The sequence below is a fragment of the Pelodiscus sinensis genome, chromosome 23, assembly GCF_052426305.1.
Source record: "Pelodiscus sinensis isolate ZL-2025 chromosome 23, ASM5242630v1, whole genome shotgun sequence".
Lineage (NCBI taxonomy): Eukaryota > Metazoa > Chordata > Testudines > Trionychidae > Pelodiscus > Pelodiscus sinensis.
The window spans coordinates 13,364,222-13,377,717 of NC_143074.1; the positions used below are offsets into that span (position 1 = coordinate 13,364,222).

The following is a 13,496-nucleotide window of genomic DNA, read 5'->3' on the forward strand; positions in this document are numbered from 1 at the left end:
AGAGTCAGTAACAAACTAAGAATATATATATTATCATTTTAATGCTAACCAGTGTCCCTTAAGTGATTTGATACAAGAGGTCAGAACATGTTAGAATTAGAGTTGAGTGGGTCTAATATTTATTTAATTTTCTTTCTTTTATATAGGAATTATATACAGTGCTCCTGTCAGCTAATTTCTAAGTTATCTCCCAAAAAACTAGATGTTTCAGTGCTTTAGTAGCCCCTGGAAAGACATGGTGTGTGTGGGGGAGAGAGAGGTTATGGTATCGGTCCCCTCCAATTTGCTGCTTGGCTTGTACTCAGTAACGCTGCTGAGGCCGCTGTCCTCAGTCTGCCCCCTTTCATTCTGTCACTCTTCCTTCCCCTCCATTGTAGCATGTACAGGTAGCCCCCCCCATCTGAAATGGTGCCCCGGTTTAAAATGGGGGTTTAATTCTGAAACCCCTCCTCATTCAGAAAATGAGGCTCACACTTGCAGCATCCAAGCACAGCAGGCCTAACAATGCAGTGGGCATTAGCAGAAAATATTTCAGACCAATGCTGTAATTCTGCATAGAGCTGCATTCCCGAGACTAAAAAAGAACCCTCACTGAATTCACTGGGTAACTTCTCATCAAAAAGAGGATCCAATTTCTGACCCAAGAGGGTCAAGACAAGAACCTTTTTCACATGATGGCTGCCTATACTTTGTAGTACACGCTGCTGCACAGAAAGGCCTGGCTTTCACACCAATGCTACTTACTAGTAATATGACTGGCAAATAGAACAAGTGGAAGGTCTCTGTATAAACATCAATGACTACTAGCCTTGAGCCTTGGTGGAGAGATAACATGGGTGAGGCAATTTCTTATCTTGGATCAATTTCTGTTGGTAGAAGGTACATGCTTTGGAGCTACACAGAGCTAAGGGCAACTGGGTTTGTAAGTAACAGAGGGATCTCAGGATCTCTCTGTCATTTTTCTTTGCGACTACCATGAGTCTGAAGTATTTAGTTTTGAACTGAGTCTGGAAAGATAATGTTTACAGGAGTTGTACTACTGAGGTTACTTAAGTGACTCTCTGCACTGCATCAGTGGAGCCAAAGGGCTGGAAATCTCCCGTCTCCTCAGGTACTGCAGAGGAGATGAATAATCTGAATGAATATTTGAATGGATGGACTTCTGTCAAAAGGTGAGAGACTTATGGATGGCTTGCTGAGAATCTCTCAGGAAGCCATCCATAAGTCTCTCACCTTGTGACAGAAGTCCATCCATTTTGGGGAGACCTGGTGCAAAATGGTGACTTCAAGAATAATGGGGTGAAAGAAATTTAAAGACCCTGACTGACCAAAAGAAGGAAACCTCCCAAGCTAACATCACTGAAACTACTGCAGGTCCTTTCCTAGAACTTAAATGTCATTAGTACCTTCCTACATGTTGGCCTGAAATCATTCAACAAACGGTTTAAATTGAAGAAACTTAAACAACAATGGTCCTGTAGCATCTTAGGGTATGTCTACACAGTGAAGTTATTTCAAAATAACAGCAGTTATTTCGAAATAACTTTCCTAGCGTCTACACAGCCATTCTGTTATTTCGAAATTAATTCAAAATAGCGGAGGGCTTATTTTGAAAATGGTAAACCTCATTCCACGAGGAATAGTGCCAATTTTGAAATTGCTATTTCGACATAAGCACTGTGTAGACGCATATTTCGAAATAGGGGGCCTCTAGCCCTTCCCAGGATGCCCTGCTGGCTGCCCTGGCCACAAGGCTACTCCTGACCTGAAGCCCTACTGGTTCCAACCAGCCTTAAATGCAGTTCAACGTCCACTCAATGTGGATGTGCTATTTCGAAATAGAAAAACGCTATTTCAAAATGCATTTTGTGTGTAGACACATTATTTCGAAATAAGCTATTTCAAATTAACTATTTCAAAATAGCTTATTTTAAAATAACACTGTAGTGTAGACATACCCTTAGAGACTAACTGAAAAATACATAGATAGTATCATGAGCTTTCGTGGGCACAACCCACTTCTTCAGCTGCTACCCCTATGAGACTATTTTAATTGAATTCTTCTGGCAGTGATCAGGTGTGGCAAGTGAGACAAGACAAATTATCCAGAACTAACCAAGGTTCGGATAATTCTGCCTTAACCGTACGCTATCTTGGATGTAAAATACATCACATCCTTTCTTTTCACTCATGCTCTTACCTCTCCCATTTTCAGTATTGCAATGCATTCTCTTACCATATTTCAAGGTATCATCCCAGTTATTTAGGATTAATACATATACACAATCATTTGCAAATTTAAATCAAACTGAGTTAACCTTCTTGGTTAAGGTTTATTTAAATTTAATTAATTTCATTATTAGTTTTTCTGTAGGACTATATAGGGTTGTAAAATGTAGTTAACTATGATGCAGAGTTCCAATTGTTAGTAGTACCTGAACATGGAAAATGTACAATTTATGACAATGTTGCAGTCAGATAAAAGATGTTTACTTTTCTCTGGATTAAGGGCCACAGCAGAGACCCTTATAAAATTAGTTCTCCCATGTGTATTTCAGGTACAGCATCAGAACTGCTTGGTGTAATTTTTAACTACACTTTTACAGCCCTTGATTACAAAAATAAAGATAAAACTACTCTATAAATTAGAGTTAATTTTAGCAGCTTATTAGAAATATTGAATTCTGATCACCTCTATTAGACTCCAGACCTGTGTGTTCAAAGTTATCTGATAAATGTCAAACAAAGCAAACACAAAGAAACAAATTTAAAATTAATTTCAGTCATGTTGTAGGTGTCACAATGCACATACAAGAAAAACCACACACAAAATTTTGGTTAAAACACAGGACAAACATGCTGTAATTATGCTTACCAGCTTCAGAGAAAGCTTCATGTAAAAATATGTAGGGATACAGGAAAAAAGAGAAAAAAAACAACAAGCGCATCAGTAGAAGAGGAACTCCTTCAGTCCTACTGTAATAATAAAACAACACACACATTCTCCTCACTGTTGGTATGTGAAAATGATCAACACCACTAACAGATCTGTGCAAAAGTTCACAAGATGGGCCAAACACTATCAATTCAGCTGCCATTTCATCAGTGGAAGTGGAAAACAAAAAGATGTTACATCTTTGCATATTTATTTTGGCAGTGTTTGTGAAAATGTGACCCCAACTGACTTACTTTCATGGCTAAGATAGCAAGAGTCTCAAAGTATCCTTTTTAAGTAGCACCTCTCACTCCGAAAAGCTGATTAACTGGGTCACCACACTCAACACTGAAGCGGCAATAAAATTCCGCCCCTGCTGGGGTGGCAGCCAAAAAATATCACAGGTGCCAGCCACGCTCTATAACCAGGCCCGTATGCAGAAATTTCTGGGGTGTACATGCTTTTTTTTGTAAATGTGGCCCGCAAGTGTGTAAATGCACACCTCTCGTCATGTTTCCCCAAGTAAGCGGGGAAATCAGCATTCCCTCAGCTGGCCAGAGCATGGGGGAGGGAGGCTCGGGCAGCGCACCACTCCTGCCTTCCCTTGGCTAGCCGGAGCATGCTTACTTGGGGGACCATAGGGGGTGTTTTTGCACTCTTCGCACCCCTACTGTGTACGGGCCTGATAACTCTTTGGAGTAGGAAGTAGGGAATAAAAATGAATTTAAATTCTGCTAGGGCATGGTGACTAAACCTGGTACTCCTTCTGCAAAATATGCCGTAGGATCGCCAATGATTCCAAGTGGACAGGGCCTAGATTGCATACCCAAAAGGTAGTATTTCCTTACTATCATGCTGGAGCACTAATTAAGAGGGACGAGTGCTCTCTGTGTAATAACCTATACCACTTCTTGCAGCACCTAGGACATTCTTGTAGGTCTCCCATTCAAGTACTAATCATGCTCAACCTTGTTTAGGTTATAAGGTCTGACAAAATCACAGCAAAGAAAGCAAAGGGAAAATAACTCCCCCCTTCCTTTTCACCAATTATTTTCAATATAAGATTTTCACTTCTAGCTCCACGCTCACATTATCGACGGGTATACAAGTTCCCTATGTGATATATGCAATCTCTTTCCTCAAAGGCTACTATATTCCTTTATGCAAGCCAATACAATATCATTGTTAGCCCAAATTAAGGGCCTGAGTGTTGCACACTGAAGGCCATACAAGTGTTCCTGTCCTACAATACTTAAAAACACAGATATGGCATTGTAGTGCCTCATTACCTAAACTACAGTGCCTTCTTACTAACAATGCAAACACAGCAGCAACACAGGGTGCTTTCCAGGAACCATAGAAAATACAATCGATGTAGTACAGCAGCATTCTATTCTGAACCCAGGGGCATGAATTAACTGGTGTTTAATACAAGAAATCGGGGTTTAAAGGTTACTTGCTTGGAAGGGAAAGAAGAATCCAGCTTGGATTCAACCTCATTCTCTGATAACCTGCATTCTGACTGTGTTGCAAGCCTGGGATCACAAACTGCACAGCAAATCCCAAGAGCATTAAATGCAGTGAAATATGTACTCTGTGCTGAAACAGAGAAAGCCAGATGGAATATGGGGAGCAGGCACTCCATTCCCATCAGGAGTGAATCTGGATTTTAAGACTTCTGTGCACCTCTGCATTCAAAAGTTGCACACAATTCAAAACTAGGAAGTCCGTAGCTTATTAAATATCAGGACACAATAACCCAACAAAAGTGCCAGTTTTAAGAAAGCACAGTTCTCTCTAAGATTGGACCTAAAATAAAGGTAAGGCAGTGGAAGCACAAGTTAAGGAAATCTTCTTTGATATTGCATTTTAATCTGTGTGAAGTTTTTCACGTTCTTTACAGCAACTTGGCAGAGCCTAACATTATATTAAAATAAAAATAAGCCAAGCATTCAAACAAAAATGTAGTCTTAAAACAAATGATGATTTATTGTCCATAAATTGATCCAGGCTGAACTGCATTTTTGTGACAAGAAACTGGTCAGTTACGTTCTCTTACACTTAAGTCAATCAGTAAATAAAAATATGTTCCTATCCACAGAGCCTAGAGAAACCATACAAGCAAGTGGCCTATGAAATAAGCAAACAGAAGTAATCAATTTTTGAAAGGCAAGGATTAATTATACAAATGGAAAGAGGAACTGGCTAAATATCTTGTTGAAGAAATACAAGTCTAGGCAGCCCTTATTTTTGTAATTGCTTTAGCATTCCTGTGAACTTTAGCATAGACATGATCAGCACAAGTTGAGATCCTTGTACATAAATACACAAAACAGTTATGGTGCAGAAAAAAATATTTACCTACGAAGCACTCTAGAACGCACAAATGTTTGCTACATGCGCTACATTCTAAACACTAATAATTCTAAAGACTAAACTATGACCAAAGAGTCATCAGCATTAAACTATTCTTTTACTGTAAATTCAGCAAACGTTAAGGAGTAATAGACATTGCAAGTCTAATACATACATTATTGTTAAGTATTATGAAAAGCAGAAACTTTCATAATAAACATTCTCCAAAAATGGGGCATTGTTATACACAGCATGAATAACAAAGCAGAAAAATTCTAATAGGTTATAAATCAAAAGAAAACAATTAAATGCTGAATTTAAAAGCACAAAGTTTTCTGTTTTTCAAAAATGTTGACATCATATGGCAGCAATTCAACTGCTGTATATCTGACAAGACTGAAAACAAATTGTATTAAATGTAGTTACTAAATGACTGATTTTTTGTTTTTTGGCCAATTCTGTTGCATTTTGTGTTACAGTGCTTCTACACAGCAGGGCTTAACTTGAAATAAGCTTCACAAATTGAGCTTTGTCAATTGCGTAGCTTATTTAGAAATAGCTTATTTCAAAACTGGAAGCGTCTACACAGCACTTATTTCAAAATAGAGCACTCTTCCTCCAACTTCCCTTACTCCTTGTACAATGAGGATTACAGGAGCTGGAGTAAGAAGTCCTCCAGCTTGAGAGTATTTCAACATTTCAAAATAACTGCCTGCTGTGTAGACGGACTGAGTTATTTGAAAATAATGTTGTTGTGCAGATGTACCCTTAGAGATTTGCTCGGTTCATGGGTGAAAGGGGACTCTTCAAAAGATTATAGAATGATATTTCTAGAAAATGTAATGAGCAAATCCCACCCAACTGTCACTTTAAGACAAGTCTCACTAAGCCTTGCAGGGAACAATAGGGAGCCTAAAAGCCACAAGCTTCAATAACACATGAGAGACCATGAAAGCCAACAAGTCCATGTGTTATTGGATAATCACAGACACTAACCTCACTTACAGAAGACAGGGGAGTTAAATACATCACTGGACTCTGAGTTTATCCAAGAGTAAAATGTTTTATCTTTGATCTTGTAACAATTTCCTCTACAGTTTGGCTTTGAACAGCACATTCAGAAGTCACAGCTCTTGATCCCATGAACCACAAATTTACTGAAGTTCAGGGAAGCTTTGATGCTGGTAGAAGTGAAAGTTAAAAGCTCTATTGAAAAGGTGCAGTATATTACCACAGTATCATTGCACTGAATGCACTGCCATTGGTCATGGACAGATTTATGTTTACAAAGATCCACACAAATATGTTTAATAAATAGAGCGGAACCCTCTTAGAATACCTGTACACTGAACAACCTTACTGTATAGCAGAGCTCAGCCCACAAATCTAACCAGACTTGCAATCAGCGTACGGCAATGAGTTGAAATAGTTTGAGATTATGCTTATCTTTAGAGATTTGTGACAGCTAAACTCACTTAAAGCAGGTTCCACTGTGGTCTGAATTTCCCATGTTTAACCATTTTAGTTGTGCCAATTCCAGCTTCTCCAGTACTGACAACTGCCCCTCTTTTACAGGATCAGTTGTTTCTGTCAGTAAGTCATGGCTGTCCTCACACTGAATTTCCAGTTTCCTTATGCCTTCCGCAAACATCTTCACTGAAGCATCCTTTTGCAGTATTGTAAGTGGGGTTAGCGACTGTGCAGCAACTGTATGGGTTGATCACACCATACACAAACTTACAACATAGTCCCTAGCCTCAAGGGCACACGTGGGTTTCCCTAAAGTCCTCTTCATGAGTTCTTTGTGAATATACAAAGACTGAGTCTGCCGGTGAGTCAGCAAGAGAAAACACACACTTGTTAAAGAAGAGACTAACAAGGACACCTCAACATTTTCTGTTTCTACAGCAAAAAGATAGCTCTGGGTTTAATTAACATTTAAGTGTGATGGTGGGAACCTGCAAGATACCAGGTAACTTCAGAGGGTAACTTTTTTCTTTTGATAAATTAACTAGGCATCATATTTTTAAAAGCTAGATTAAACATGTCAAATTGAAAATCACTGCTTGTTCAGGCCAGAATAAATTGAGGCATTTTAAAAAACTGGTCTTGATACAGAGTATGTATTAAAACAACGAGCATTCCCAAGGGCACAGAATGCAATTGCTTTTCTTGCACGCTGACTCTGCATATCACCCATAACGAAGAAACATTTTCTACAGGTGGACTGCTAAGGTAGAACATCAATGAAAAAGGTGCACAGTATGTCACAGAGGCCAGACAAAATGATCAAGGAAACATATTAATTGGTGCAATGGAAAAAAATGCTACATTGTATTAAAGTCAACAACTTCCACTAGAAAAGAAACCACAAAAAATCCCTCTCAGGTTTACTGGGATGGCCTGGAGAACAGAATCTGGTTGAGCCTATAATATATATATTATAGGCTCAACCAGATTTTATATAAATAAAATCTGATATATAAATAAAATCTGGACATTTTTCTGTTTGCTTAAAAGAGTTGCTCTTTAAATGAAAAAGCTTGAGTTACTGCTACTCAGCAACTGTAAAATAAGCAACATAAAATTAATAGCAAATAGCAAAGAACTGGATTTTGTATGCCCTCAAAATGGCATTTGAAAATGCAGAGCAGGTATAAATGAAACTATGATTTATATACGTGGTTCCTGATTTTCTGCATGTGCTGTTTTTGCCCCTTTAACTTCCAGGAAGGGACATAGTCAACTCAAAGATCTTACAAAGCATTATTTTTACAGTTAACACCTAAGTTAAAATTACTATAACTGAAATCGAGAAACATAATTATTTCTCCATTTCTAATTTGATTATAGTGCCTTGTACTCATGACTCTCGCTATGTCCCCTTTACTGTGTCTCAGGTTTTTTTGTTTATGTGGGTCTTTCAGAGCAAAAAGGGAGAGAGAAACTTTGTGGAAAATAGGACATTATTATTTAAAAAACCCACAGAAACTAGCAGGATGCAGACACTTGCAACTACTATAACTATTTTTTTAAACTACTGACCAGGATTCAGCCACTCATATTGATGTTGACTAAAACCCTGTGGACTAAGCTAAAGTCTTGATTATTGAATGGACTTCTACCTCTTTCCAAGGAGAAAGATGCAAGAATCATCAGTTTGGAGACCTAATTCAAAACAATGTATGAATGAATGTAGGATAAGTGCCTCTCATAATTTCTTTGAATATTTGTCAGAACTTTTGGCTCTTTCTTTTTTAAATTCAGGAATTATTCCTCCCCAACCCTGAGCAGCGTAATATCTTGTATTAAATAAAAATAGCACATGGAAATCACTAGAATTTACTAAATAGACAAATCCATTCTGGGTTCCTGGGATTAATGTAGTAATTGTGTGGTTTTTACTCATTCATTTATTTTTGGATAGCAAAATGCCAATTTACCATGGGAATTTCACACCATGTGCAATTTTGAATCTGTTGACCTAAGCTGTTTAGCTCCAGAGTCTACCAAACTTGCTCAACTTGTGTAATCTCTTACTATGCAATGACTCCCACTGAAATTAAGGGTGATATTTTCCATTGATTTTAATGAGAGTTGGATTAGATTCTAAGGGACCAAGAGAAGTCAGTATGAGTAAAGCTGGAAGAGTCTGGTTTCTATTGATTAGACCAATTGAAAAAAATCTACAATAATATCTAGGTATCTGCAATGACAATCTCTTTATTACAAGCTATTTGACTAGGATGGGCATAAACCCTGAGCACAAGGAAGGAGTGTATAGACAACATCAATCTCTAATGAAACATTTTGGTCAGCTGAACACTTTTGCTTTGCCAATTAAGCACTAAATTGCACTGTCCTATGGGGTTCCTGTGATTCTTTTCCACCTGTGGCTTTTCATCAACACATCTATTCATTAATAAAAGCTTACTTCAATAAAGGCAGTTTCTCCCAACCACCAACTGCTAAATTTCTTAAGTAATACCACAGTCCAATATGTGTAACATCAGGAGTTGTCCTCATGTGCCAAATTCAGATCCTGTTTGATTTGGAGCAGCGTGAGGAGGGCAGGACAAGAATATCTTATAATATATCAATACCGTAAAAGCAATGTTAAACCACGTGCATACTTGACACAGCTGCGGCCTCATGTAGATATTTTTGCCAGGGTTACAATCAACTTGCACTAAACATGGGGACTGGACTCGATGACCTCTCGAGGTCCCTTTCAGTCCTAGTATTCTATGAGGGGTTGGGTTAAAACATATCTACACTAAAACATGCCAGCCATACTCCTTTTATATAACTATTACAGGCTAATAGGATTTTCTGGTCAGAAGGGACTATTATGATTGTCTAGTCTTGACCTTCTGCATGATGATAGGCTAGAGCAAGGCTGAGCAAACTATGATCTGCGGGCTGGATTCGGCCCGCCACGCCACCAAATCCAGTTCTCGAGAGCCTCAGCCAGCTCCCTGCCTGCCCCGTCCAGCACGTAGTGAAGCTGGCTGTGGGCCATGTGTGTGTCCCTGAATGCTGAGAGCTTGGGAGAAGGGGCAAAAGGCTTCTCAGGCTGTCCGCACCCTAGTAGCTTCCATTGGCCAGTTTCTGGCCAATAGCAGCTGCCTGTTTGCATGTGAAGTTCCCCTCCTCCCTCACTCTTGGCTCGCAGCAGCAAACATGGCTCCTGCAGCTCCTCTGAACACATACAGGAGCATGGAAGACAGGGACCCTGGCTAAGGAACCTGCTGGGCTGCTGGCTGGGAGCCACCCAGGTAAGGTCTCCCAGCCAGAGCCTGCTTCTGGCACCCCAGCCCCTCCCTCCTCCAACTCTCTGAACCCCTTCTGCACCCCTACCCCATGTAACCCAAACCTTCTGCACTCCTACCCCAGCTTCCATACACCTTCCCAGACACAGCATCCCCTCCAACACCTCTCCTCAGATCATAACTCCTCCCAGACCTTGCATCCCAATCTGCTGTCTCTGGTCACAACCCAAATCCCTGCACCCTCCTGCACTCCTGGCCCCAGGTCACAACCCCATCCCAGATCCTACCCCACCACCCGCTGCAGTACTGACCCAGGTTACAATCTGCTCCCAGATCCTACACCCCTCCTGCACTCCTGCTCTAGGTCACAATCCCCTCCCAGACCCTGGACCCCTACCCCAGATCACAGCCTCTTCCCAGAGACTACACCCCTCCTGCACTTCTGCCCCAGGTCATAACCCCCTCCCCAACCCTGCTCTCCCTCCCCCAGGTCAGAATCCTCTCCTGCAGCCATACCCCTCCCAGACTCTGCACCCTAATCTCCTATCCCAGATCACAACCCAAACCTCTGCACCCCTACCCTAGGTCACATTCCCCTCTAAGACCCTACACCACCTCCTGCACCCCAGTCCGTTGCCTCAGGTCACAATCCCCTCCTTCACCCAAACTCCCTCCCAGATCCCACACCCCAATCCCTTACCCCATATTCCCTTCTGCACCCAATCTCCATCCCAGACCTCTTCCATTAATATAATGGAAGAGTGCAGCCCTCGACTACTTATCAAATTCCTGAAGTGGTCTCCCATCAAAAATTATTGCCCACCAAAGGTCAATAGGACATGGACTTTATGAACTAGAGCAGCCTGCCACATTAACTGCCTCTTTCGCGCAGCACTTGTACATGGAGAAAGTGATCTGAATTCGCCCCACAGGAGAATATAAAATGTTCTGAATGTTGTCTTGTGCTATCACTGAAGCAGACAGGGAAAAACATCTATTTACGTACAGACATCCAAATAGCCAATGACAAAAGGAAGTGAAATACAGAATAGCCAAAGATTTAGCACGGCTTCAGAACAGGGGTGGAGAACCTAAGGCCCGAGAGCCAGATTCAGCCCCTGCCTTGCCTGGATCCAGCCCCCAAGGGTCGGGGCTCACTCCCCCAACATTGGGGAGCCCACACTGGCACTCCAGCCCCTTGCCAGCTCTCTGTGGGGCTGGAGCCAGCTCTCTGTGGGGCTGGAGCACACAAAATCTACTAGCCTGGGCCCCTATGTTCAGGTGTGCGAGGGGAATATGGGGAGAGTCTTTCTCCTTCTCAGTTGGTGACTACGTCAGTGAAGGTTTGCCTCTCACTTGTGTGGCTCCCAATTGATTTTTCTGTGGGCCAGTGGCTCCCAATCCACCTGCTTTAGCAAAAAAAAATTTTTTTTAAATGAATGCATCAGTGGACAATTAGGGTGAACCAAAAGAAAGCTACAGAGTGGTAGCCATGTTAGTCTGATTCAGCAAAAATGAGGAGTCCCGTGGCACCTTAAATACTAACATGTTTATTTGGACATAAGCTTTTGTGGGCTGCAACCCACTTTGTCAGATGCATAAATTGGAAACTTCAGTTTGGCAGATATATATACACATGCAAAGATGAGTGAATTTGGCTGAGGGGCATTAAAGTTTGAATAGATGCTCTCCTAGCACTGTCATAGTGTATAATGACATTTCATGAACAAAATGTTTAAAGTAATTTGTCATAATTGCTTAGACAGCGAAATATTTACTAAATAGGAATATGTACATTGGAAATATACATTTGTGAAGTGCTCATTGGGCTTTTGTGTGGTGTAAAAAAAAAGACATTTTTACAAGCTAAAAACACCTAACATCGGTTTGGAACACTGTTTAGTGAACTACTCTGTTGCTTTCACAAAGCCAGACTGTTATATTCTTGCTCACTCTACGAGTAGTCCCATTTAAATCTCTTGAGCTAAAATCTTGGAGGAAGTAGCTACTCAACATGAGCAAGCCTATCAGAATCCCAGCTCTCTTAGAAGGATAAACTATGTAGCACTTTCAAGACTAACAAGATGGTTTAATAGGTGATGAGCTTGTTAGTCTTTAAAGTGCTACAAAGTTTTTCCTTTTGTTTTAGCAAGATCAGACTAATACCGCTACCTCTCTATTACTATTCAGCTCTCTTAGAGACACGCTACAAATAAAGTTTCCAATGTAGAACTGAAGGAACAAGCTTCTCCCTGAGAAGTCATTAGGAAAAATGTTTGTGTAAAATTACAGAACTTCTCTCATGTGTGGCTACATTTATAGAATTTATTTTCTGACAAATTTTGAAACTTTCAGATTTCCAGTGGTCTTTTGATGGGGAAATGGATTTTTAGTACTACACTGAACTGTAAATTTGTCAAGATGACAACTACCAAACAGAGCATTATATAGGTTTTTTTATATGCTATTTGAAAGATTTTTTAAAAAATTATTTACTCTTTGTGACCAGATGCAGTGATTAGGATGTGGGTTGCACTGAAGTTCTCCAAACACTTCTTTGTAATTATATGATATTGAAGGTCTCTATACAGATCATCCCCAATTTTACTGCTCATCATCTTCTGGATCAAACTACCAATGGGATTTCCTGTGGAGAGCAGAATTTGGCCCTTTATATGCTGTTTCCTCCTTACTGAGTCAGTTTTTAGTTTTTGTAAAGCAAGCTAACAGTTATAGTTGCTTTCTATAATGTTCTATTAGAAAGGAAAATAATCCCTACAAAATTACCTAAGAACTAAGGGTTAGACTGTGCTATCTACTTCTTAGCATGCTTAAAAACTGATGGCACAACACAATAGCATGGTAGAATAACAGACAAGTCTTCATTTTCAAAGAAAAAAATAGTCTGCCTTGAATGTGACATTTGAAAATTTACAGAAGCTTTACAAAGACTTCTAATGCGATTAATATTTAGCTCAATATAAATGCCCCAAACATCAGTTTACAAATACAGACTCGGTTTCCTGTAAGTAGTCCACTGAAAGCACAGGTAAGATTACAGACACAGAATCAGGCCTGTTGTTTTATTATGCCCATTTCTCTACAGTTTACTGCCTAGTTCTGTTTCTCTCTCTCCAGATATGTAACTAGGTTCTTATGTGTATATAGCCCTATAAACATCAGCATCTGTGTGCACAAATATAAGTTAACCTAGGTTCGTGGCTTTGGCCGAGTTGCACTGTGCTCTTCTCAGGACAGGGCAGTGCGACAGTGGCTTTCTGCAAGTTGGGTTGACTGCCTGGAATAAGTTAGAGAGCCAGAGTCCAAGGTTTCTAATGTATGCATGCTGCCAATGATACCAAAAGGCCAATAAGTCAGGCAGGGATTACTTGGCTGAAGGGAAGACCTAGTCATTTTCATTATGCTGCTATCAG

General features: G+C 40.3%; 1 protein-coding gene across 22 annotated transcripts in view; it reads right to left on the bottom strand.

Annotated features, from left to right (window-relative positions):
* The window catches only part of FNBP1 (formin binding protein 1), a 169,831-nt gene that overhangs the window by 25,852 nt on the left and 130,483 nt on the right, over positions 1-13,496 (bottom strand). For 9 of the 22 annotated variants that reach the window (XM_075905365.2, XM_075905380.2, XM_075905364.2 and 6 more), the window contains one exon: positions 2,693-2,728. The exons of 6 other annotated variants lie outside the window; for them this stretch is intronic. In XM_075905365.2, coding sequence (XP_075761480.1) covers positions 2,693-2,728 — 36 coding nt within the window. Of the gene's footprint in view, positions 1-2,692; positions 2,729-2,875; positions 2,891-7,016; positions 7,116-13,496 lie in introns of all 22 variants that reach the window. 7 more of the 22 variants (XM_075905366.2, XM_075905375.2, XM_075905372.2 and 4 more) reach the window with 2 other exon arrangements.